At 35.8% G+C, this 27,259-nt stretch overlaps 1 protein-coding gene across 1 annotated transcript; it reads left to right on the top strand.

Annotated features, from left to right (window-relative positions):
• The first annotated feature begins 3,891 nt into the window (after positions 1-3,891).
• Positions 3,892-26,614, top strand: xdh (xanthine dehydrogenase). The gene is made up of 36 exons (XM_051723006.1): positions 3,892-4,013; positions 4,203-4,260; positions 5,603-5,699; positions 5,871-5,979; positions 6,182-6,308; positions 6,425-6,486; positions 8,214-8,291; positions 8,715-8,810; positions 8,900-9,041; positions 9,234-9,326; positions 10,212-10,363; positions 10,518-10,611; positions 11,111-11,220; positions 11,316-11,500; positions 14,478-14,652; positions 15,046-15,135; positions 15,225-15,394; positions 15,995-16,121; positions 16,634-16,756; positions 18,161-18,257; positions 19,908-20,032; positions 20,123-20,256; positions 20,382-20,469; positions 20,921-21,007; positions 21,111-21,302; positions 21,380-21,525; positions 22,435-22,516; positions 22,603-22,698; positions 22,869-22,997; positions 23,107-23,181; positions 24,335-24,387; positions 24,486-24,600; positions 24,994-25,059; positions 25,146-25,334; positions 25,423-25,590; positions 26,009-26,614. Exons 1-36 carry the CDS (start codon positions 3,933-3,935, stop codon positions 26,057-26,059), a joined length of 4,062 nt encoding a protein of 1,353 aa, XP_051578966.1. The 5' UTR covers positions 3,892-3,932; the 3' UTR covers positions 26,060-26,614.
• The last annotated feature ends 645 nt before the right edge of the window (positions 26,615-27,259 follow it).

Below are 27,259 nucleotides of genomic sequence, written 5' to 3'. Positions count from 1 at the left end.
GTTAAAAACAGTAGTTGACTCCATGTCATTGGAAGTTTGCTGAGGCCCCCTGGTGGCCCCTCTGGTTAAAATAATGTAAAAGAAAGACCTTTTACATGCTTAAAATAGGCCTAAGAGAAAGAATCTCAGGTTGTTGTTTTCTGTTTCACTCATATCTGTCAAGATATACACTGCTTTCCCCTGAAATGAAACACTCATACATTACAAACTGTGTGTCTGTTGATGTGTGTATAATGTATAGTTAAATTTATGTGGGACTGAGATGAACCATGTGCAGTCTGTTCACTTTTGCAATTTAGTTAAAGGTCTGGCTACAACATTTACATTTAAATGTATTCTTTTAGCAGACACTCTTATCCATAGCGACTTGAGGAAGGATACAACATTTCATCTTAAGGAGACAGTAGCACCAAAACTGCTGCATTACTAAGTTTCAACTGCATCAGAAAAGTACTAGCCAAGACAGAGATTAGAGTGCAACAAGATTTATTATTATTATTATTATTATTATTATTATTAATTTTAGTGTATGGTCAAGTGCTCTTGGAAAAAGTTGTGTCTTTAGCTGTTTTTTGAAGACAGAGAGGGAGTCTGCTTCATGGATGGAGTTGGGAAGGTTGTTCAACCATTTGAAGAACAACGAAGCCGAAAGTCTGGGAAAGTGATTTGGTGTCTCTTTGTGTTAGTACCACTAGGCACTGCTCATTTGCTAAATGCAGCCTTCTGGTTGGAACATAGCTCTCTCTGATTTAAGGTAAGCTGTAGCAGACCCAGTGACTTTTCTGTATGCCAGCATCAGAGCTTTGAACTTGTAACATGCAGCAACCGGCAGCCATGCTCCTGCATTCTGGATCATTTGCCGAGGCCTAATTGTGCATGAAGAAATGTCGGCTAACAGAGCATTACAATAATCCAGTCTAGATATGACAAGAGACTGAACAAGGAGTTGTGTGGCATGTTCATAGAGGAAGGGTCTTCCTCATGTTGTAAACTGCAAATCTACATGATGGGCTGTTTTTGAGATATGGTCAGTGAAATTGAGTAGGTTGTTGATGGTTACCTCTAGATTTCTGACCGTTTTGGATGGTGTTATTGTAGACGAACCCAGCTGAATGATGATGATGTGCTCGACAGCAGGGCTGACTGGAAAGACAAGGAGCTCAGTCTTCGCTAGGTTGAATTGAAGGTGGTGTTCCTTCATCCAGGCCGAGATGTCTGCCCTGCAGGCCAAGATCTGAGCAGTCACCGTGGGATCGTTAAGCTGGAAAGATAAGTAGAGCTGCATGTCATCGGCATAGCAGTGGTAAGAAAACCTGTGTGCTTGAATGATGGGTCCTAGTGATGTTGTATATATTGAGAAGAGAAGTGGGCCAAGCACTGAGCCCTGAGGTACCCCAGTAAGTAGCTGATGTGACTTGGAAACCCCTTCTCTCCAGGCTCTCTAATAAGTTCAATCACACTCATACTCATAATTGCACACACACACACACACACACACCCCTCCACACACACATACACATCTTCAAATGAGATGTAATAAATAAATAAACACCTGTTTGAAAAAAATATTTGAATAAATGCAGATTGAAGTTATTAGTTATTTGATTAATTTGTTTGAATAATCATCAAAAGTATTTCAAAGTGAAACTTTTTTTTAAAGAAAAGTCTCATGTCTGCTCAGATCACTGCTTCTGTAAGCCCCAAGTAGCCATAAACATTATATCAGCTTGAACTTTAGGTTGTTTTCTACAAAATGAGTCTTTCTACTTTTCTTTCCGCTGGGTAAATAATCCACTGTTATGTCTCGAATGTCCAGGGAAAAAAATCCCCAAAAAGACTGGATGAATGTAAGCAGTCACAAAACATGTTGGGGTGCCCCCTGCTTTTCAGATCTGTATATTGTAATAGAAGGTGATATAGAAAAAGTATTTTTCTAGTGTTTTCTGCAATATAGTGGAATGATTAAAAACTAAAAGTAGAGAGATAGAGCAAACAGAGCCTTTATTACAAGCTTTTGAAGCTTTTTTATTACAAGATTTTTTAAGGTGCGTTGTGGTGCCCCTGCCTTTCAGATCTGTATATTGTCATCGAAGGTTATAGAGGGAAAAATATTTTATCTTGTGTTTGCTGCCAACTAGTGGAATGATTTAAGACTAAAAATGTACAGATAGAGCAAACAGAGCCTTTATTACAAGCTGTTGATATTAAAAATAATTTAAAAAAAAAAAAAAAAAAACGGGTCAGTTTGACCCAGCAGGTTCTTAACTTGATCGTTAAGACCATCCAAGGGTTAATCTCAAGACACATGAAAAGTGAAAGCAGGGGTTTATTCATTTGACCTCTTGTGTTGTCTCTTTGAGTAACTCTCTTTGAATTCCTTCAGGTTGAAATAATAACATCTTCAGATACTGCAGTGTCCTACAATTTTTAAAATAACTGTCCAATAAGAGAAAGGATGGTGTTTGGGTAAAAGCCCCCCTGTTGCAGGGGCAACAGTTTTTCTTAAGTGGGGTGAATAGATTTGTTATGAAAAATGTTCAAAGTTGGCTCCCATTGACTGATCCAATCACAATTTAGATTAATTGGTTTATAGATGTTGTGAAATGCCAAATGTGATTAAAATGAGAGGAAATGTTTAACCCTTTTTTGAAGTGGTTTTAAATAAGTATTATCTTAACTTGTTACTCAAAAGAGTAATTTGCCCTAGAACTTTTGTTCCTACATTTACACAATACTTTAACCCCCATGGTGCCTTTTACCCCAAGTGTAGTGTAAAAGGCTCACACGCGCCACCTTTTTTCATTATTATTATTATAAAAAATAAAAAATGTTTTATGAATTTTAAACAAAACCTTATGTATTTATGTATTTTCACACAAATTATGTTGCCCCATCAATATTCAATAAATATTTTTTTTTTTATTTGATCTTGAAAAAATGCACATTTTCCTTAATGGGTGCCTTTAGCCCCTTAAGAGTAACTAAGTTGCTAATTAAGGTTATTTAGATTTATCTAAAACAATCGTTCCAGTGGCATAACTTGGATCTTACGGGCCCCAGTGCAAAGAACCTGTCATGCCCCCTCCTTGGGAGACCTTGGTCATTTTTCATTGGCCGTCACACTGTTGCGGGCCCCCTCTCATCTCGGGCCCTAGGGCGGCTGCCCACCCCGCCCTCCCTGTAGTTACGCCTATGAACTGTTTAGCATTCATTTATACACATTTATTATTTTTGCTGTTTCATGAATTGGGCTCATGAATTTTTTTATTATAATTGGTTTGTGTTTTAACAGTAAATTATGAATTGTTTCACTGTTTTAATTTAGCTGAAAATACGCAAGGATGTTTAATGACAGGTTCCTATTATATAGGCCATGTTCAGTGTAGCGCCTTATTTATTTTTTTGACGGGAATGAAAAGAGGCTATGAGGGAGACTCTGCAGTCGGATTTTTGTCTGGATTTTTGTCTAAAAATGAGTTTTCATTCCCGTAAAAGATAAAATATTTTGCTAGTCTGAATAAGGTTGTGATACAACTTGACATGCCCTATGTATTTATTTATTTAATGTATTTTTTTTATATATATATATATATAATTAATTATTTTATTTATTTATTTTGAAAATTAGTTTGTTGTTGTTGTTGTTTTTTTTTTTTTTTTTTTTTTTTTTTTTTTTTTTCGCCGCTAGGACAGTACAGGTAACTAATATTAAGAAACTCAAGTCGTGCCCCTCAATAACTGCCTATGAAAGCGGGTTTCAGCTTCTTTGTGAGTTACACCTTAATATTATAAAAGAGTGACTATAGTTTACTGTAAAAGCCCTCCCACACGTCATTCTCAATTCAGCTGCTGTTCAAGAGCGTGACGCTGCGCTTGTAGTTTTATACTCACAGCGCACTGATTTGATCTCACACCGCTGAGAGACAGCAAAAATGTCGATCACAGTAGAAGAGATAAAGAACAAACTTCAGGATCCAGTGGATGACCTTGTTTTCTTCGTTAATGGCAAAAAGGTAACTGGGTGATTGAATAGTCAATTCAATTTGTGTTTATTTTCTCCGTTATTATTTCCAGCTGTTAAACTCAAAAGTTACCATGCAAATCTTTTTTGACTAGGCTACTAGACTATTTTTCCATACATTAACATTTTATAATAGCTAAACAAGTGCCTTAAAATGTTTTCCTTAATGTCTTCTGCGCAGATCACCGAGAAAAATGCAGATCCTGAAATGACGCTCCTGACATATCTAAGGAGAAACTGTATCCTTTTGATCTTCTTATGTTCTTATTTAAACAGTCTATGTGTTGAAACTGAATGCCAGTTTCTCTATATAGCATACTGCAAGCAACAATATAAGATCATAATTTTGATCACACTTTACAATAAGGTTCCATTCGTTAACATTAGTTAATGCATTAGGTATCATTAACTAACAATGAACAATATATTTTTATCTTTGTTAATGTTAGTTCATAAAAATAAAATTGTTCTTTGTTAGTTCATGTTAGTTCATGGTGTATTAACTAATGTTAAAATATACAACTTTTAATTTAAAAAAATGTATTACTATATGTTGAAAATAACATTAACCAAGGTAAATAAATGCTGTAAAAGTATTGTCCATTGTTAGTTCATGTTAACTAATGATGCTAACTAATGTTAACAAATGGAACCTTATTGTAAAGTGTTACCACTGATCCTACCCCTCCCTCCCTTCTTTTGTGTGTGTGTGTGTGTGTGTGTGTGTGTGTGTGTGTGTGTGTGGTTGGTTACACTGAACTGTTTGCTTTCTGCTGGGGTTTAGATCACTGTGGAGCTTCAGGAGATTTGCTAAAAATGACATGTTTGGATGATTAAATGTCACTTGCATGATCAGATTTTTTATACACAGGTCAATCAGCTTATTTCTTGAATTACTGATGAATTAACTAGTTATTAATAAGTATTCATTAAAGTTGATCATTTATTTTTAGTTGAATGTTACTTTCAGTGATTGCAACATGTTCTTTTTTGTATTGTTATGTCAAGCTTTCCTCATTAGAGGCATATCCACCGATAAATTTCTGTGTTTAGAAATTTATGATAAAGTTGTGTGAGCTCGAGAAAAAACCCCCCAAAAGGTTCAAAAAGCAAATATTTGTGAAAGAATGTGGTTGTCCTATAACCACATCAGCTTTAAGATAGACAGGATCAAGATGTTTTTTTACAATTTATAAAAGATGAGTGGATTGGAGGCTTAGAGAAGAATTTTCAAGGAATTTTCTGTAGTAATGTTCTTTTCCTGTGTGTGTGTGTGTGTGTGTTATTTTGCTATATCAATTGGTTAATCTTTGATTTTTAAAGTTAAACACACTTCTTCAATTATTCCCACCAGTATTATCTGATGTAAACAAGTGACATTTAGTGATGCAAACTTGCATTTTTTTTTGTCACAAGCTCTTGACCACAAAATCTTAAGGATTTTGTTTTTCTTGCTTCATTTTATATAGTAATTATGAAATTGTTTTTTCTTCATTTTTTTTTTTTTTTTTTACACTGATTTAGTTTCTTTCTCAGTGTGACTGTGTTCCAAGTTGTTTTCCTTAGTATTGATGCTTGCAGTGGGTTTGACAGGAACCAAACTGGGATGTGCAGAAGGAGGTTGTGGAGCCTGCACAGTGATGGTGTCCAAATATCACCCACATCAAAGCCGGATTATGTATCTTTTTCATTCATTCAAAACTTGAGAGAAAGTGCATTGCTCTCCTTAAACCTGTGACATGTGCATGTCTACAGTTTATGCTTTCAGTGTTATACCTATAGGAGTCTGAAACTTGTGAAAGAAATCCAAGTCATTTTTGTAGTTATGTCCTTAATGGCACCTTTGAAGTCATCATGCAGTTAATGCCTGCTTGGCTCCTCTATGCTCTTTGCATCACTGTGCAGTAACTACAGTGGAAGGCATTGGCAGCGTAGCCAGCAAACTCCATCCTGTACAGGTGTGATCGCAATTTTTACATCTTTCAGTGTTGTTGTAGAGAATGATGACAAAAGCATGTTACACAAAAAAATAAATGACTGCATAATGACTTCTCTTTTCCTGCTAGTGGGAAGAGTGAGAAGTCACGTAAGCTGTATCAATTGATATATTGCTGTTTTACTCATCTGTAGCAACAACGATTGTTTTGTTTTTCAATACAGGAGCGAATTGCTAAGGCTCATGGATCACAATGTGGTTTCTGCACTCCAGGAATTGTAATGTCTATGTACGCCCTATTGCGAAACATCCCTCAGCCCACCATGCATGACATTCAGGAGGCCTTTCAAGGTGTAGTAAAAGTCAGAGCCTCAAATTGTATTTATCTATTTTTTTTTTTTTTTTTTGCTTTACACATTTATACAATTTGTAAATAAATATTTTAATTTTGAATTGGTTGTACACAGGCAATTTATGTCGCTGCACAGGCTACAGACCCATTCTGGAAGGCTACAGGACATTCACAAAAGTAAAAGAACTCCTGAGTTTTACAGTTTACAGCAGTAAAACATTGATATTACAATAGTTGAAATCATAATATGGTTTATTCACAAGTACAAAATGAAGATGTTGAAGTAACTCTGAGCTGGTATCAAGAAATATTGTGGTAAAATATTTTAAACGGTGTATCAGTTCTTTTAACCATCTCAAATGAAAATTGTGTTGCTCAGAGGTCGCTTTAAGACTTAAAGGAATAGTTCGCAAAAATTATAATTCTCTTATCTTTTACTTACCCTTATGTCATCTCAAACTCATGTGGTTTTCTTTCTTCTGTGGAACACAAACTAAGATATTTAATGGAGATATGTCTGTTTGTCCATATAATGCAAGTGAATGGTGTCCAAATTTTCAAGCTCCATAAAGGACATAAAGGCAGCATAAAAGTCATCCATAAAACTCCAGTGGTTTAATCCATGTCTTCTGAAGGGATCCAATCGATTTTGGTTGAAAACAGACCAAAAGAGGAGGTGTGTCAAACTGTAACAGACCAAACTTTTATAAAATATTAAAACATTTATTCAAACAAAAATTTTATAATTTAAAAATGTATTAAACATATAACTATACATAGCCTACTCTTTGTCTTTGTTGTGAACAAACTGAGCTCCTAAAATAATAATGACTAGACTGAAGTATTAGCTACTTTTTAGAAGTTTGCCTACTGTACTGTGAAAACTTCTTGCTTTAGAGACTTATTAATTTTTGGTAAAAGGATATTACATTGCATGTAGCGTGTTTCTTACGGAAACAGTGTATTCACAACGTAAGTTACATGTCATATTTTCATCAATATTATGCTTATAATTAATAAAATTGTTTAATTTTCGTCATGATGCACCTTTTTCATCCCGTCCTCTTTATCGTTGACAAAAACAAAAAACTCTTCGTCAAAGAATGTTTTCGTTAGTGATTTTATTGACGAGATCAACACTGCTCCTTGGCGATCATGATTTCAAGCTCGATTACACTTTCTAATGCCATCTAGCACTCTGCGCATGCGTCAAGTGCTAGGAAGTGTAATCAAGCTTAAAATGATGATCATGCCTAGAGACTGCAATGATGTACAGTGAAAAATGAGTTCAACTTTGGTCTGCTCTCACCCAAATCTGATTGGATCGCTTAAGAAAACATGGATTAAACCACTGGAGTCATCTGGATTACTTTTCTGCTGCTTTTCTGTGCTTTTTGGAGCTTGGAAATTTGTTCACTTATTCACTTCATTGAATGGACAAACAAACATATCTCCATTGTTTGTGTTCCGTGGACGAAATAAAGTCACACGAGTTTGAGACAACATAAGGGTGAATTATCCTTTTTGGAAAGGATAATATTTTTCCTAAAATTCCTTAGAAGGAAGCAGACACAAATGAGACAATTGTTGGCATACAGTAATGTTGATTGGTCTTAGGGAAATTCATGTGAAAAGTTGGAGCTCATATTGTAATATTTAACATTTGATTGCATGCTTTGGACTCTTGGTAAATGTGTGCACATCTTGAAACATTCTTGGGATCTCTTCTAGGGAAAAATCTTAGGAGCAGGAGAAAACAATAAAGATTCTCCATTTGCTCTCCATTTAATCGCATTGCCATCTAGGAGAATTATTTGAGACATTAAAGAGATCTAATTTGTGATTTTTTTCCAGCACAACATGCAGCATTTCTTTCATCGATGTTTAAAATGTGCCTCTTTCAGAATGGGGGATGTTGTGGTGCAAAAGGGCAAACTAATGGCTGCTGTATGACTAACAGACACACTGAGGAGCATGTCAATGTGAGTGGAACATCTCAACAGACATCCAGACGAATGGCTGCAATATCAATTCTCACATTGTTACAACCACTGTGCATGTTTTCTGTCATCTCTGAGTACAAACACGTTTTAGTCCTAAGGCCTTACCATTTATGATAAACCTGTTGGGTCCTTGGTAAGGAAATCAATGACATGGCATCCATTTCAATCTTAAAGGAAACCGGTCACATGTTTGAACTGATACTCATGAGCCCATGTAGCCATGAAACAACAAGCAGTTTCTACAAAATCACTGTTTCACAATCTCATATGCAAACACCGCCTATAAGTAAAGAAAGGAATATATCTTTCACAATATCTCTGTGATAGACTGACTGGTCCCAATTGCCATTCACTCTTTAATCTTTTTACAAATAATTCAAATGTTTCTTTCTTTTTTTGTAGGGAAATTCAATACGTCCAGCTCAGAAGTTGCATGACCCATCAGAGTTTATGCCACTAGACCCAACACAAGAGATTATTTTTCCTCCTGAACTCGTGGTACATCTAAAAATATTTAACAGAATTTACTCAATACAACATTATATGGATGCATATTTAAACTTAAGGAGATATGTTGTTCTCTATAGAGCCTAACTAAACAGCCACAGAGAGAGTTGAGGTTTATTGGCGAAAGAGTGCAGTGGATACAACCCAGCTCCCTTAAAGAACTCCTAGAACTGAAGGCAACCTATCCAAATGCTAAACTAGTAGTTGGGAACACAGAAGTTGGTGAGGCCCACATATATTGTTTCATGTGTTATGTTAATAATTAAAAAAATTTGTTGTGTTTATGTAGAAAAAAAGTAAAAAAACGTGATTGTGTGTGTGTGTGTGTGTGTGTGTGTGTGTGTGGTATTGTAATTCAGAATGCATTGGTTTCAAGCTAATGTAATTTTTTTGACCTCTCTTCTCATACACAAGGTATCGAGATGAAGTTCAAGAACCTACTTTATCCTATGATTCTGGCCCCAGCCTACATACCAGAACTGACCAACATTCAGCACACCCAGGAAGGTAAGAATGTCCTTTATATGATGAAATGTTCTCAAATGTTTTTATGGTTTTAAAGTTAAATTTATCTAAAAAATCTCAATATTTAAATATAATCTTTGAGTAGCATTTCACTCCTCAGACTTAAAATAATAGTTCACCCAAAAATGAAAATTCTGTCATCATTTACTCATCCTCATGCCATCCCAGATATGTATTCTTCTGCTGAACATAAACAAAGATTTTTAGAAGAATATTTCAGCTCTGTATGTCCATACAATGGAAGTGAATGGTGACCAGACCTTTGAAGCTCCAAAAATCACATAAAGGCAGCATAAAAGTAATCCGTAAGACTCCAGTTGTTAAATCCATGTTTTCTGAAGTGATATGATAGGTGTGGGTGAGAAACAGATCAATATTTAAGTCCTTTTTTACTACAAATCTCCACTTTCAATTTCTTCTTGTGTTTTTGGCGATTTGCATTATTCGTGCATATCTCCACCTACTGGGCAGGGAGAAGAATTTATAGTGAAAAAAATGTCTTCAATATTGTTTCTTTCCCACACTTATAATGCTTCTGAAGATATGGATTTAACAACTGAAGTCATAAGAATTGCTTTTATGCTGCCTTTATGTGCTTTTTTGAGCTTCAAAGTTTCAGACCCACTTCATTTGCATTGTATGGACCTACAGAGCTGAAATATTTTCTAAAAATCTTTGTCTGTGTTCAGCAGAAGAAAGAAAGTCCTACACATCTGAGATGGCATGAGGCTGAGTACATGATGACAGAGTTAAATTTTTTTGTGTGAACTATCCCTTTAAAGACAAGTGAACAATTAATCGTAGTTCTGTCATAGTTAAAGGAGACAAAAGGACTTTGCTGATGGAGACAATTTGTGTGTTTCACAGGTATCGAGGTTGGCGCATCAGTGACATTGACTGTGCTGGGAGATGTGTTGCGTGAAGTGGTAAATAAGCTGCCTGCTCATCAGACTGAGGTCTTTAAGGCTGTTCTGGAGCAGCTGCGCTGGTTCGCAGGACAGCAGATCCGAAATGTTGCAGTATGTGATATATAACTTTTAATCTGGTGTCATTTCTAAACTGACATAAACAGTTAAGTCAAAGTGTTTTATGTTCTCAGAGCCATGGCCATGAGAATGTTTCCTTTCTATTATAAAACAATTCACATTTATAACCTCATGTTTTTGCTTTCAGGCTGTTGGTGGCAATATTATGACAGCAAGTCCCATTTCAGACCTCAACCCTGTGTTCATGGCTGCAGGCTGCAAGCTAACTGTGATGTCCAAAGGTACAGCACATTGTTTTTTTGTTTTTTCTGTTCGAGGACCAAAGGTTGTTACATTTTATCATCTGATAAGAAGTTGGGCTGTTTATGCAGAGAAACCATTCCTCTTCATTAACCAAATATGCAAACTGTATATTCGTATTTCAAAGAGTGTAATATTTCATAGAGTAAACTTATTTTCCATGTAGTCCCACGGAGAAGTCTAAAGTAAATCATAGACATTGTCAAATCATTTTATAGTTTCTGTCCTTGACAGCAAATTGCATGTTTGTGGTACAGGACACAGGGCAGGGGTTAAAAATTCTGAAAGCCATGGTAGGCAGGTGACATTTGCAGTACAGTGTTCCAGCAAAGTAGCATATAGGATGTTGACTAATTTTATTGACACAGTCTCAGTGTACTTTGTTCTACAGATTTTAACAATAGCAGAAAGTATTTTTCTATAAATGACAACATTTGCTATTTTAGAAATTCCATAAAAATCTCTGTCTGATGTTTAAAGGGGGGAAACGTGTTCTTGAGATGGACGACAAGTTCTTCCCTGGTTATAGAAAGACAGTTTTGAAGCCAGATGAGATTTTGTTATCTATTGAGATTCCATACACAAGAAAGGTCTGCAGAGTTCCATTCAAAATACTCACACTTAAAATCTCACATAGATCAATTTCAATGCAGATTTGGAAACACTCTTTCAATTTGTTTTCTAGGGCCAGTACTTTTCAGCTTTCAAGCAGTCCCCTCGTAAAGAAGACGACATCTCTATTGTCACATGTGGAATGAACGTATGCTTCCATGAACGATCCAACATTGTGCAGAATATCCGGATAAGCTATGGAGGAATGGCCCCTGTTACTGTTCTTGCCACCGCTACATGCAAAAGTTTGCTCGACAGGTAAATGATGCCCTGCTGGTATAGTGACCCACTTCTGATATTCTATATTAGTGACAGGCCAATATTGGGCCATTTGGAGATTATTGCATCAGCTGATAATGTGCCTGCTTGTCCAGTTAAAGGGATAGTTCACACTGAAATGAAAATTCTGTCATTGTTTACTCACACTGATGTTGTTCCAAACCCATGTGACTTTCTTTCTTCTGTAGAACAGTACTTTTTTTTTCCTTTGGTTGAATTCAATACAATGGCAGTATATAGTGATTCACTTTAACACTTAATAAAGCATCCAAAAGTGTCATCAAAGTGGTCCATGAAGCTAGTGTGTCATATTCCAAGTCTTATGAAGACATACGATCACTTTGCATGATAAACATAGCGTAATTAAAGTGGCTATTCACTCTTAAAATAAAATCATTAATCAAGTTCAGAAAATCCAATGGTGACTACGTAGAAAACATCAAAATTCATTGGTCTTGCACATCGTGTGACCAAACGTCCTGATGTTGCGAGAACCAGTGAGGATGCAACATTACTTCATGACATTTGGTCACAAGACATTAGTCATATGGGTTGGGAACAATATGAGAGTGTGTAAATGACAGAATTCAGATTTTTTGAGTGAAGTATCCTTTAACAAAACTCCCCTTGCATAATTTTCATAATTTAATACATAATTAATGCTTCCTAATATTTTTTTTGTGCATTTCAAGTTAATATTGTGTAAAAAAAAAAAAAAAGTTTCTTTAATTTCAGCATATGTGTACATCTCAATTTGCATATTTACATTTATGAGGCCTATACCACATATTTATCTGTATTATATCAGTCATCTGCCACCCAGATGTTTAGTTATAACTATTTATCTATATATCTATTTATACTAAGGATGCACCGATGTATTGGCAGACAATATTTTTCGGCCAATTACTGACCAAATTAAAACCATCAGCATATTGGTAATAAGCATGAAAATGCCAATAAAAAAAAAAAAAAAAAAAAAAAATGATGGTTTCATTATAATTAATTAGTAATACACTTTGTAAACACTCTGTGAATTCAAATGCACAGTCCAGAAATAATAATAGGCACAATATGTAGAAGGGTTGACACTCCTAAGAACATGTAATATTAAGTTTTTATTCTTTCTCATTCTAACGTAATGCAGAACAAATTGCATAAACTGACATGACATTTATGATAGTGGCACTTACATATAGGTTACATGATAAGGGAAACCATTCAAAATGCTTTGAAACCAGCAAACTTTGACTTCTGAGATGTCGGTATGACCTCCAGACATCCTTCTGCGTTAAGGAATCTAGGCAGTTTTTTGTATCTTTTTGTATCTTTTTATCTTCTATTTATCTTTCACATGTGTTGAACAGGTCCAATCCATGTTCAATGGAAATTATTTATTGTTAGAACAGTGAAAAAGCTTTTGTTCCTCTTTAAAAAAATGTTAAGCATAATTGCTAAGTAAAACTAGTTGCAAAATATCAGTATTGGTATCATTTTCGGCATATAGTGTTTTTGTTGTTGTTGTAAAAATCAGTGTAGGTATCATCCAAAAACGTTCATATCATTGCATCCCTAATTTATACATATTAAAGTATCATCACCGATTATTAAAAAAATCCACCACTATTTTGTACTGACATTGAATGTTTCTTTAGAGATAGCCGAGTAGCCTAGTGTTGCTAGTTTGAATTCACTAGTGGATCAAAGCAATGCAATGGTGTTCACATTGTAGAATCCAAGTGACTTTAATCTACATTTATAAAACTTCAGCTACAAATTGTACATCTACATTAATATTTTATATTAAAGGAATATTCTGGTTTCAATACAAGTTAAGCTTTTATAAAATTATAAGCTTCACATTTCTGCATTTCTCCAAAAACTGGCCCCATTCAATTCCATTGTAAGTGCCTTATTGTGACCTCGACTTTTTTTATTTTATTTATTTATTTATTTTTTTTTTAAGAAAAGAGGGGACAAGTCAAAATTACTTTTTGTGGGAATCAGTATTATGTTACAAATTCTGTCGATTGAGCTTAACTTGTATGGAACCCGGAATATTCTAACTTCAGTATATAATTATCTAATCAGCCAATCGTGTGTAGTGCATAAAATCATACGGGTCAGGAGCTTCATTTAATGTTCACATCAACCATCAGAATGGGGTAAAAATGTGATCTCAGTGATTTGGACCTCAGTGATCATCCGAGCATGATTGTGCCCTTCCAGTCGTTCTGTCTGCTGGTGGCCCACCCTGCCTCCTGTGAACCTGGGGGGAGAGACGAGGGGAGGTGTGGGCAGAGGGAAAGGGTGAGCAGAGACACAAAGAGAGAGAGAGAGGAGAGAGAGAGAACTTGCTCGCTGGCTCCCTGACGTGCCGTCGCCCAGTCCTCAACTGCTCCTCCACCCTCTTGCGGATGCAAGCTTGCGCCTCCCCCGGCTGATGGCAGTGAGTCCTCCGGCCCATGGCGGACGGAACTACTCCTCCCATTCTCGGCAGACGGCCGCAGTTCCTCCGGCTCTCGGCAGCCGGCAGCTACCCCTCTGTCCCCAGGCAGATGGCCGCGGCTGCTCCCCTGGCGGATGGCAGCGGCGAGGACTCCGCGACAGCGCATCCCTCCTCCCTCCTGGGTTTCGGCACCACTGTGACAGTATAAGGATGGGCAAGGAGGAGCTGAACAGTCAACATAAAGTTTTAATACAAAACTCAACATATAACAAACATAAACTATAATACAAACAGACACACATGCAACACGGCCGTGTGCATCTCTCTCTCTCGAACCGGCATCTCCAGCCGCCCCTTATCTCGCTCTCCCGCTGATCAGCTGATTCAGCGCCGGCCGTGCTCCATCACGGTCGGGCCACACCATCCTCCTCGTCACAATACTGTACATATATATAGTATATGCATATTAATACTAAGGAATTTTACAGAACTCTTACTTGCTTGCAGGCAATGGAATGAGGAGCTGCTACAGAAAGCCTGCACCTCATTGGCTGAGGAGATTACTTTATCTCCCTCAGCTCCTGGTGGGATGGTGGCATACAGATGCACACTGACTATCAGCCTGTTCTACAAGTTCTTTCTCACTGTCCAACACAAACTGGCTCTGGAATTGCAAACTGAGGTTTTTAATTAACTATTTTTACAAACTTATACAAGCAAAAGTTTGAAGCATTCTGTTCAGATCATTTTTTACACTTCTCAAGCACTAAATGCATATTAAAATTGGCTTGAAAAAAGTTAATAAAACATGAATCTGTTCAGGATATGCAAGAAAAACATCTTAAATAATTCAGTTGTTTTGGGCATATAATTATATTTTGTTTGATTAAAATAGTCCAAAACACAGTTCCATAGTGCATGTTTTTCAATTCACATAACATCGGTAGGAGTGCCAAAGTGTTAATTTTGGACTCTGATTCTACTGTTTCTTAATTTAAACAACCATATTTCTAATACTGTATGTCCTTCGGGAACAAGACTATTATGGCATTAATTGTAAGAGGTGTCTCTACAGGGTGTCACTGTTAAAGACATAAGACCTGAATATGCTACTGCTACTGAGCTCTTCAAGTTGGACCCACCATCCAGTGTACAGCTTTACCAGGTATATATATTAGTTATCATTAAGAAGTAGTTCCAGGCTTATCTGTGCATTGTGTCAGAAAGTTGCTTAGCTTATTACTTTGTTTGTAGGCCATTCCCCCTGGTCAGAGCAGTGATGATGTGGTGGGCCATCCGATCATGCACCTGTCTGCACTAAAGCAGGCCACAGGAGAGGCGGTCTACTGTGATGACATCCCCTGCTATAAAAATGAGCTCCATTTGGCTTTGGTCACCAGCACTAAAGCTCATGCCCTCATAAAGTTAGTGGAAATGACATATACTGTAAATACTATACAGAAGGGGTTCCAAAGATTGAGTCCTATTTTTGATGATATTTTGCATTATATTATATTTAATATAGTTTTTATCATTACAAATTATCAGCATAACAATTTGTGTTGAATTGTAAAAAATTCTTAGTATTTGGTTTATCATCCTTTAACTTCTGACCTTTTGTACAAAGGAGTTAACATGGTCAGTGTCACTAGAAAAAGTGTAAATTCGTAACTAATTTACTTATAAAGTTTCGTTTTAAATGTTTTCAAAATCCTAAACACTTGTTTTAATATGTTTATATCCAGGTTTAAATTCGATTTTGAATCCCAGATGAGGTTAAAAAGTCCCAGTATGGACTTTTAAACCTTGCCTTATCTTGCAAAACAGAGTCTGATGTTTTGAAATTATAGATATTGGGTTTATGCCAAATATATCACATGCACACTGATACTTTTAAAGTGAGCCTGCACTGTTTTTATGACTCAAGTGTCATAAAAAAAAAGATTCAAAACTGAACTAGAATGTTATGATGAGAGATAATCTGCAATTAAGTATTAACTATGTGTACATGTTTCTGTTTGTAGATCCATTGACACTTCGAATGCAATGGCAGTTCCTGGAGTGGTTACATTCATCTCTGCCAATGACATTCAAGGAAGTAACATGACAGGACCTATCGTCTATGACGAAACAGTCTTCGCAGATAATAAGGTGGTTTTCTAGATATAACATTGCATTTTATGTACAATATAAATCTAACGAGAGACATTTGAACATAGAAAAGTATTAAATCCATAATACAAGTATTTGCTTTTTCCATAGAAGTCAGGGGGTAGTTATTATCCAGAGAGGATCAGGCATGAAGCTAGCATAGCGATATGGCTTTTACATTTCTCTTACAGAAGACAGCATATCAAATGAAAGTTGTAGCAACTGGAGTCATCCTTGTGACTCTAGTAGCCCCCATATATGCATTCCCGTGCAAAATGTCTCTCACATGCATCTCAAGTGATTGTAAAGTATTCTTGTAGATCTTAAGAGTTGTTTTATGTTCAAAGTCTATCCACTGGATAACCATTTATTGATGCAGTTATACTTTAACATAGTTCTTTAATGGTTGAGCATCTCAGATGTGGCAAAGTTTAAAATAATCATAATTATTAGCATGTGCACAGTCATGCTGACATTGTGGTTCTCATCCTTACATTGATGCTTCATATTAGGTCACATGTGTGGGACACATAGTGGGGGCCATTGTGGCAGACACACAGGCCCATGCTCAGAGAGCAGTCAAGGCTGTAAAGATAAGCTATGAGGAGTTGCAGCCTGTGATTGTCACCATTCAGGTCTGAAATGTTATACTTGTACACACACATATGCAGACACCACCCGTTTTCACACACCACAGTAAATAGAATCATGCAGCTGCCAGCTGATTGTTTTTCTATGGTATTAGATGTGCTTGTTGTGGATGTAAAAGGGATAGTTTCAAAAATAAAAAATAAAAATCACTCATCCTCATGCCATCCCAGATATGTATGACTTTCTTTCTTTTGCAGAAATGAAGATTTTTAGAAGAATATTTCAGCTCTGTAGGTCCATACAATGCAAGTGAATGGTGGCCAGAACTTGATTCTCCAAAAATCACATAGTCAACAGTCAAGTAATCCATATGACTCCAGTGGTTAAATCCAAATCTTAAGAAGTGATATAAGTGTGGGTGAGAAATAGATAAATATTAAAGTCCTTTTTTTACTATAAATCTGAACTTTCACTTCCACATTCTTCTTCTTTTGTTTATTGGTGATACGCATTCTTCGTGCATATTGCCACCTACTGGTCGGGGCTGGTAAAAGGTGGAAATTTATAGTAAAAATGGATTTAAATATTAATCTGTTTCTCACCCACACCTATCATATAATTTCTGAAGACACGGATTGAACCACTCATATGGATTACCTTTATGCTGGCTTTATGTGAGAATCAAAGTTCTGGTCACCATTCACTTGCATTGTATGGACCTACAGTACTGAAATATTCTTATAAAAATCTGCATTTGTGTTCAGCAGAAGAAAGAAAGTCATACACATCTGGGATGGCATGAGGGTGAATAAATGAGAGAATTTTTTTTTTGGGCTGAACTATTCCTTTAAACATGATAGTTATAAGCATTACCATTAACTGCATAGGCCAAATAATATGCTGAATTTTTAACATGACATGAACTGAATAGGAAAATCAAGGAATTTTCTAAATGCATAAACAACATCAAAGTGTGATTTACCAGCCATGAAACAAAAACTGGGCCAAATATTGTGTTAGTATTAGTCATATCACCAAGTGGCAGATTAATCTGCACCAAAATTCCAAAATATTGATTGGATGCATGGCCTTTGACATCAACAACAAAACATATGTGAAGATTTTTTTCCCTTCTGTCTGCGACCCTATCAGAACAGTTGAGAACTACTGATCTACATACAGTATATGCACATACTGTGTATTATCCCAAAACATTTGTTGATGTGATCTGATCTTTTACCCTTGGTTAGTACTTCTCCTTCTGTCATTATTACATAATGGGATTATTTAAGGTTTTCACAGAAACAGCTTGAACAAGTTCAAACAAACACACACACACACACACACACACACACACACACACACACACACACACACACACACACACAAACACTCAAACACAAGTTTGACTGGATTGCTAACATGGTTGTGTTCACTCTTTTAAACAGGATGCTATTATCAATAAATCCTTCTATGAGCCAGTGAGAAAGATAGAGAGAGGAGATGTTGCCCAAGGATTTAAAGATGCTGATCACATCCTGCATGGTACAACTCAATTACATGCATTGTGATGTAAAGGGAAATGCCATATTTAAAAAAAAAATAAGTAGGAGTTTGTGAAATGGGTTAGAAAAGACAGTCCTATTTAACCCTCTAAGCCCGCTGGCGGGCCTGGGAGAAAAAATCTAAATGCTAATAACTACAGTCTTGACCACCACAAAATAGGTATCATTTGAAAGCTTAGAAACATCTACTTTAAAATGCATGTAGGCATTATGACCAAAACTGAACAAGTGCTTTGAAATTTGCAGACAAATCAGAAGTGTTCATTTTGATAATTTATAAAACATTTTGCACTGTATTGTTGTAAACACTAAAAACATTAAAACTCATCAAATAGCCATGTGTCATGTGTTGTTGGAAAGCTCTCAATGAGTAGAATACAACCGGCCTATTTGTTTTACTCATAGACATAGTAAACTTTACGAAAAATAAACAGAACTTAAAATATCACATATCATTACTTATCATTACTGGCCATTATCTTTAAAACGAGTCCACACACAAAGTAATCGGATGTATAGCTCATTATATCAACTACACGAAGCACAATGTGCACACAGCTTCTGGCTATCTGGCATCTTGCTATCTGGCTACAAACACATTAGCTTTCCTGGATCAGGTGACATAATTGGAAATGCTGTAGCATCATTTAATTCTGAACCAATCGGATTGGGTTCAGACTGCTCCAACCAGTGGTGATAGTCTTCCATATTTGGGCAGAGAGTCATGTGTTCAATCACTCTAATTACATATGACCACCAAGGAATGGCACCAAGTACATGACACAGACCCAATGATGACTCAAATGGCACAGAATGAAACTCATTCTGTTAAATCTCATTACTAAAATCATGTCTGCATGCTATGCAAACCTTTAGTCATTGTTCTGTTTGCATGTATAATTAGTTCTTATGTATAATTATTATGTTTTATTTGTTTGGAGAGGCTTTTGGAAATTTGGAGATTTTTTTGGACACTATAATAAATTATTTGTGTAACGCTATAACCTTTGATTGATTTTTGTGTATCAACACAAGATTTTACTCAGGTACAGTTGACATGATTGGAAACAAAACAAAAGCAGTTTTTCTGAGCTACTTTATTTACACCCTGAGATGTGTAATGTCAAATCAGAAAAATAAATATAAGTAAATTTTTGTCTCAAGCTTTTTTTTTTTTTTTTTTTTTTTTTTTTTTACCAGTTTCTTGGGCTGAGTGTCTCAGAATTTATCATAATCTATATCATTAAAAAAAAAAGAAGTTTTCTTTAAAATTATACCAAACACTTGACCCTCCTTTTGTTGTTGTTGTTTTTGTTGTTGTTGTTGTTGATGTTGTAAGCCTTTCATTTTGGGTATGCCACTGAAACAGGAAATCTTTAAAAATGCCCTCTGAGCTTAAAGAGTTAAAATCACATATATAACCTTTATTTATATAACGTTTCATACAATTAAATTACATGGTATTGAATGCATTGTTTTCTATGGTAAACTGTTAATGGTAAATCCAACTGTATAGAGGAACAGAGCATTTCTACAAAACATTCCTAATTAAAAATTCCTTGAAACATTTTTTCTAAGCCACCAATCCTCTTTAATTTGATAAGCTGACTCTGAATATGTGCTACTGCAGGTGAAATGCACATTGGAGGACAGGAACACTTTTATCTGGAGACTAATTGCACCTTGGCTATCCCTCACGGAGAAGACGGAGAAATGGAGATGTTTGTGTCCACACAGTCGGCATCCAAGACTCAGGTGAACATACACTAAAAATTGCTCTCTGTGGCTATTTTTATTAGAGGATTGCTGCAGAATAAGGATTTAATTTCTTTGAATTTGGCTCAGGCCCTTGTGGCTAAAGCTCTGGGAGTGCCAGCTAACCGAGTGGTGTGTCGGGTAAAGAGGATGGGAGGAGGATTTGGTGGAAAAGAGAGTCGAAGCACCATCCTGTCCACAGTGGTAGCTGTTGCTGCACAGAAGTATGGAAAATTAACATTTATAACAGAAATTGATGTAATGGTGTTGATATATATGCCTAATTATTTAAAGGAGGCTTTATGTAACAGTGTGAAGGTTAAATGTTTGTAGTGTCTTCTACTTTTAGGCTCAAGCGACCAGTTCGCTGCATGCTGGATCGCGATGAGGACATGCTGCTCACAGGTGGTCGACATCCATTCTTTGGACGTTATAAGGTGCGATTTTTACAGATCAGCCATTAGGATTTGTTGAAAACCACATTAAATCTTTTAGTGCATGTCTTTTAGCTTTGAAGCCATCTATATGCTAATATACTGCCAAACGTTGACAAAATTAACTTTTAGCAGATATGTGCATTTAAAATTTACAGTCTTTTCCGGGAAAATATTATCCACATTTTTTCCCAATAAATTTCTCTTGAGAATGAGAAGGTCCCTCCCCCTTATGCCACCTGCCTCTTATTAGCAATAGCAAGCAGCAAATCATGGTTTATGGCTCTGTGGCTATAGGCTATTGGCTATTTAAAAAGGAAGGAGCACTTCAATATATTTCAATAGGAAATACGTCAACACAGAAAAGAAAAATATATTCTTCCATCCATTTCAGAATATGAATGACCTTGTATGTATTTTCTCAGACACTATATTTTTGTAATCTCATGTCTAGGTTGGATACATGAACAATGGAAAAGTGCTTGCACTTGATGTGACTTTCTATAGCAATGCAGGCAATTCTATGGACCTGTCATTGTCGGTGAGTAGGCCTCCCAAATGTTAGAATATCTGTCACCCCCTGGTGGGCAATGAAACACATTACAAAATATAGGCCTACATTATGTGGTCTTCTTAATGCATAGATCATGGAGAGGGCACTGTTCCACATGGAGAACTCCTACAACATCCCTAACATTCGTGGCACAGGCTACCTGTGTAAAACCAACTTACCATCTAACTCAGCGTTCAGAGGGTTTGGTGGGCCGCAGGGCATGATGATTGCAGAGAGCTGGATGAGTGATGTGGCTATGAGCTGTGGTCTACCTGCTGAAGAGGTTAGCTATACATTTGTCTCAGTCCTTACAGATATGCATCACAATGTCATATGTAACAGTATCCTCTTTACTTGTAGGTGAGGAGGTTGAATATGTACAAGCAGGGAGACCTCACACCCTTTAATCAGTGTCTGGATCAGTTCACCATTGACCGCTGCTGGGAGGAGTGCATGCAGATCTCAGACTTCTGCAAACGCAAGGCTGCCGTAGAACAGTACAACAAGTCAGAAATTCTTATATTTTAAGCTTAATAACACAAAAAACAGCCTGTTGTCCGAGCCTGTCATATTTCATCCCGAAATCAAAAAAGTTATGTTATTTAGTTAAAAAAATCTATTATTTTTGTAAAGTAAAATATATATATATATATATATATTGTATAAAGAAAATTAAGTTTATTTTTTGGACTATTAAGTTTTGTTTTTGTTTTTTTGCATTGTGACAAATAAACATTTATATAAATATATAATATAAATTATAAATTATTACATTTATAAAGTTCAATGTACAATTTTAAGTATATATTATGAATATAATGTTACAATGCAAATAATCTTAATGGTTAATGGATATACTGTATATATATATATATATATATATATATATATATATATATATATATATATATATATATACACACACTGCTGTTCAAAGTTTGGGGTCACTTGACTGAAATGTTTGTCGTGATCTTAAAAATCTTTTGGTCTGAAAGCATATGCTTAAATGTTTTAAATTAGTTTTGTAGACAAAAATAAAATTGTGCCAACATATTAATTTATTTCATTACAAAACTAAAATTGTATAAAATAAAAAAAAAAATATATATATATATATATATATATATATATATATATATATATATATATATATATATATATATATATATATATATATTTTAAATGGATGACTTGTACTGAATAATAATAATTAAAAAAGCTGCTAATAAATGCCCAGTATTGATGGGAACTACTGTTTAAAAAACATCCCAGGGTGATACCTCAAGAAGCTGGTTGAGAAAGTGAAATATCACTTAGCCAAGCCAGTATTTTATGGTTTTATGTTATTTGCATATCAATGTAAACATGATTTCAGCACTGAATTGTTAGAAAATACTGTAATACCTTTATTTCAGACAGCATCGTTGGACCAAGAGAGGGCTCTCCATCATTCCGACGAAGTTTGGCATCAGCTTTACTGCTGTCTTCCTCAACCAGGTCAGCCTTCTTAAAATTTATAATTAATACATTTGAGAGAGATGACTGTGTATACAGTATGTGTGTGATGTGTATTTTTGACACAGGCAGGAGCATTGGTACATGTGTACACAGATGGTTCGGTTCTTCTTACTCATGGTGGAACAGAGATGGGGCAAGGCCTGCACACAAAAATGGTCCAGGTAAAACAAAACACACACACACACACACACACACACACACAAAAACAAAACAAAACATATATGGCATTTATAGTTTCCACTAGAGATGTATGTCTTCACTAATTGATTGTCAATAATCAGTTTATATGACAAGTTATTTAATCCTTCGTGTTTGTTTTTGTGTCATGCAGGTGGCCAGTAAAACACTTGGAATCTCCATCACAAAGATTCACATCACAGAAACCAGCACTAATACAGTTCCCAACACCAGCCCTACAGCTGCCTCTGCCTCTTCAGACCTCAACGGCATGGCTGTCTATGTAAGCTTCATGGAGCAGATATACATATGATCCTGTTTTATGATAAAGTATATGATAAATCAGCATGTATCACAATGACAAATAATTCATAACCCCTAATGTCTCACAGAATGCTTGCCAGACATTGCTCCAGAGACTTCAGCCATACATAGACAAGAACCCCAAAGGGTGTTGGGAGGATTGGGTTAGTATCTCTTGTTTTATGTTTTACATATAGTCATTTCACCATGATTATCTAGTAGAGCTGTCAGAAATAATGCATTAACGCATGCAATAAATTAAAAAAGTTTAACTCATTCATTTTTTTTAATCGCGCTTAACGCATTTAGCGTTAATACAGAATAAACCAGCATAAACACTTGTTGGAAGGGTGGAACCTTTATAATGTGTCCGCCAGGAGTCATTACACTGACAGACACACAAAGCAGTGATTCAGTGTCAGTGATAAAATGATAGTGAAAAGACCTCTTAGTGCTATTTGATGTACACAAAAGGCCCAGATGGGACTTGTGAAAGAAATAAAGTATTTTTCAGTCTATGTAAGTTGCATTTTAATTACCACAGAAGCACGGCAAGTCTTAACTATCAACAAAGCGCAGAATGAGACATTTTTGTCAGCAAGCGCTTTTCATGTGGAGTTCAAAGAGGTGTGTGACGCTGGCGTTTACACCCCGACGCGAATCATGATTGCGGCTTCATGACTGCTGTAACAAAGCGGATAGCCACAGTGTGTTGGCAGATTAACAATGTGGAGGATGAAAGTTTAAGAGATTTAATGAACCTATGCAATGAATATGCAACCTAGGTGGTGACTAGTTCTTTCAATTAATCAAACTCCCACTTAGACTTTGGGAAACATTTGATGTTACTTGAATTTGTGCGATTTTAGTGCATTTCTGTTTTTATACTGTGGAAGGCTTTGTTTGGAAAATTGTAATAAAGCATTATATTGTTACATAATGTTTTGTTTTCTTTCCTAAAATGGAACTAAATGCATTTTGACAGGAAAAGAAGTATATGTGGTGTCAAATTTCAGCATTTTCAAAATATGCGATTAATTGCAATTATCTAATATATATATATATATATATATATATATATATATATATATATATATATATATATATATATATATATATATATATATGCGATTAATCGCAATTAAAAAATGTAATTGCCACTATTATCTAGCAAAACATATTGGGTTGTTTGTTTCCTATGGGTATGCACATTATTACATTTCATATGGATTTGACAATTATGTACAACTCCTATGCATTTCAGTGCATTTACAATTTGGTTCCAAATAACTATAGCATCATAATATACATTTGCAGGTGAAAGCAGCCTATTTTGACAGAGTAAACTTGTCTGCCAATGGATTTTACAAGTACGTAAAAATGTCAGATGTTAAGTTCATTTCAGCTGTAAACTAATCGTGGTCCTTACAGAAGTAAAAGTAGTAACTAATCTGATTATATTTTATAGGACTCCAGATCTTGGCTATGATTTTGACACAAATTCAGGAAGGGCATTTAACTACTTTACTTACGGAGTTGCCTTCTCAGAGGTGGAGATAGACTGTCTGACTGGCAGTCATACGGTAATACCACCATGATAAGTAATATATGTATCGGCCATTTCCAAGTGCCAATTTGACTTTCCCTAGGACAGCGAATCTACATTTTACATTAAATATTAAAAGTGGGATGCCACCAAGTGCCTGACAATGACAATGAGTTTAATGTAGATAGACAGCTATAAGTAAGCCATTGGTAGGTTGATTTTCCCAAAAAGTGTAAACAATGTGGCTCTGTGGCTCTATAAAAAAATAAAACATTTTTTGTATATTTGAGCATCCCGACCAGACTGACATGGCAACACTGATGGCGTCATTATTTTTGCAATTCCATTTGGTGATGCTTGTAGCGCAGAAATGATACACTTCACCTTTAACTCTTTTAACAATGGCTTAACTCGCTCTCTCCCATTTCAGAACATTCATGCCTCCATTGTCATGGATGTGGGCAAGAGTTTAAATCCAGCAATAGACATTGGACAGGTATTTGAGCTAGTAATCTAAGTAAACAAAATGCTCCATTGTTCATTCATTACAAATAGCATGCCGACTTCGGACTGTGTGTGCAGGTGGAGGGTGGATTCATGCAGGGTTTGGGTCTGTTCACTCTGGAGGAACTACGCTACTCTCCTGATGGTTACCTGTACACTCGTGGTCCAGGCATGTACAAGATTCCTGCCTTCGGGGACATCCCAATTGAATTAAAGGTCTCGCTGCTGAGAGACGCTCCCAACGAGAAGGCCATCTTCTCCTCAAAGGTTAGACAAACCAAAACATTGTACTTGTGACTCCGTAGTGACATTATGTCTGTTAAATCTCAGTTCTGATTATTATGTCTGTACTCAGGCTGTAGGAGAACCTCCTCTCTTTCTGGCGGCCTCAGTCTTCTATGCCATTAAAGATGCCATCACAGCTGCCAGGGCTGAGTCCGGTCTCACTGGACCCTTCAGACTGGACAGCCCCGCCACACCTGAACGGATACGAAATGCATGTGAAGACAAATTTACTAAACTGGTATGTTAAACTCTTACTATTGAGTGCCAGTTTTTTATATGTTCAGGTTTGTTTTTTGTAAACAGGGTAATGATTATAAGTAAAACTGCCCAGAAACTACTGGGATGTAACATTATAATTAAAAATTGTTCTTACAAATGTAACGAGTTTGGTAGTAATGCAAAACAAAACCTTCCAACCATCTTTCCATGTTTTCCCAAATGACGACTCCACCTGTATGCTTTTTAAACACAAATACTTCCATGTCTTTCTATCCTTACAGCATGATTCTTAACGTTTGTACATTTAATAATGAACTTTTCGAGAAACAGTTACAACATTAGAGCCAGTATCAGACTTAAATGTCATCCACTGCTTCTAATGGGGCCTATAAGTTCACTAGGTTTTGCTGACGGTTGAACGTGTGTGTTTGTTTCAGTGTCCTCCTGCGGAGCCTGGCACCTTTACTCCATGGGCTGTGCAGGTGTAAGACACAACATGTTCAGTTTCAAGGACCTCAGCATTGCTTTGTTTGAACACACAACACTATGGCATCACAGGGAACACAGACATGCACCGATTCATATAATTGCCAAAGAAACAGAATGACTGAGAATTTTGAGTAGATAATACTGTGAAAACAAAAGCATTGTGCTTTTGTGACCTATTAATGTGTTTGAGGTGCTGTCAGTGAAACTTGCATTATATGAAAATAGTTTAAGTATTAAATACTGATGTTATATTATGTTGACTTTCGATTTAATAATGGTAATTGAATTAAATAGTCCTTCCTTATAAATTATAATAATAGTATTTATAAGTCAGATTCATCTTAGCCCACAGTGCTTGCCATTTACATTTTAATACTCATGATTAGATGACTAATGTGCATATTTATACATAGTCATAATATTTTAGATTTATCAAAGGTTATTGTTGATTAATGATATTTTATCATTTAAAAATTCAAAATGCCAAATGTATCATTTGAATACACCTCACTGTATTAAATAAAAGTCTGCAGTCATAAGATTCACATACTATATCCAACGATGTTGGGCATTTTTGTCATAATGAAAATGTATTATACATTACACTGAACCAAAGTACTACGTGTTGATTATATCCTGAATGTTCCACCAAAACTCATATTACCCTAACATGACAAAAACTATTATTTCTGACAATTATAGTTCTTATCAAGGCAGATACCCATGATGTTTACTCTATGGTTAATGGAAACTACTGAGATTTGCAAGCAAACAGTAAATGCCACATAATGTATTTAATTTATACAGTATAGATACAATATATAAAGAAAATTAATTGTACAGTGATCATGCTGATTAATTGCATATATCTGAAAAGGAACCAGAATATTTTATTATTTGTTTGTGTCTAAATGAATAATTTATTAAAGGTGCACTCAGGAATTTTTTACTCCTTAAGAAATTAAGTCATTTTGAAATGAATTTATAAAATCATGAGCACTCACATGAGATGAAGACTGTAGTCATATCAGTAACCTTATAAAAGGTGTTTTATTCTACATGGAGAGGGTCCCCTCATGGAGTGGCCATGTTTTGATCACATGACCAGCGGAATACTACTTTCTTAATATCAGTAACCACCCTGTTATTGGACACTTTTACACATGGATTAAATTAATCATGGCTTACTGTGAATACTT

The sequence above is a fragment of the Myxocyprinus asiaticus genome, chromosome 17, assembly GCF_019703515.2.
Source record: "Myxocyprinus asiaticus isolate MX2 ecotype Aquarium Trade chromosome 17, UBuf_Myxa_2, whole genome shotgun sequence".
NCBI lineage: Eukaryota > Metazoa > Chordata > Actinopteri > Cypriniformes > Catostomidae > Myxocyprinus > Myxocyprinus asiaticus.
This window is presented reverse-complemented; position numbering and strand designations above follow the sequence as displayed.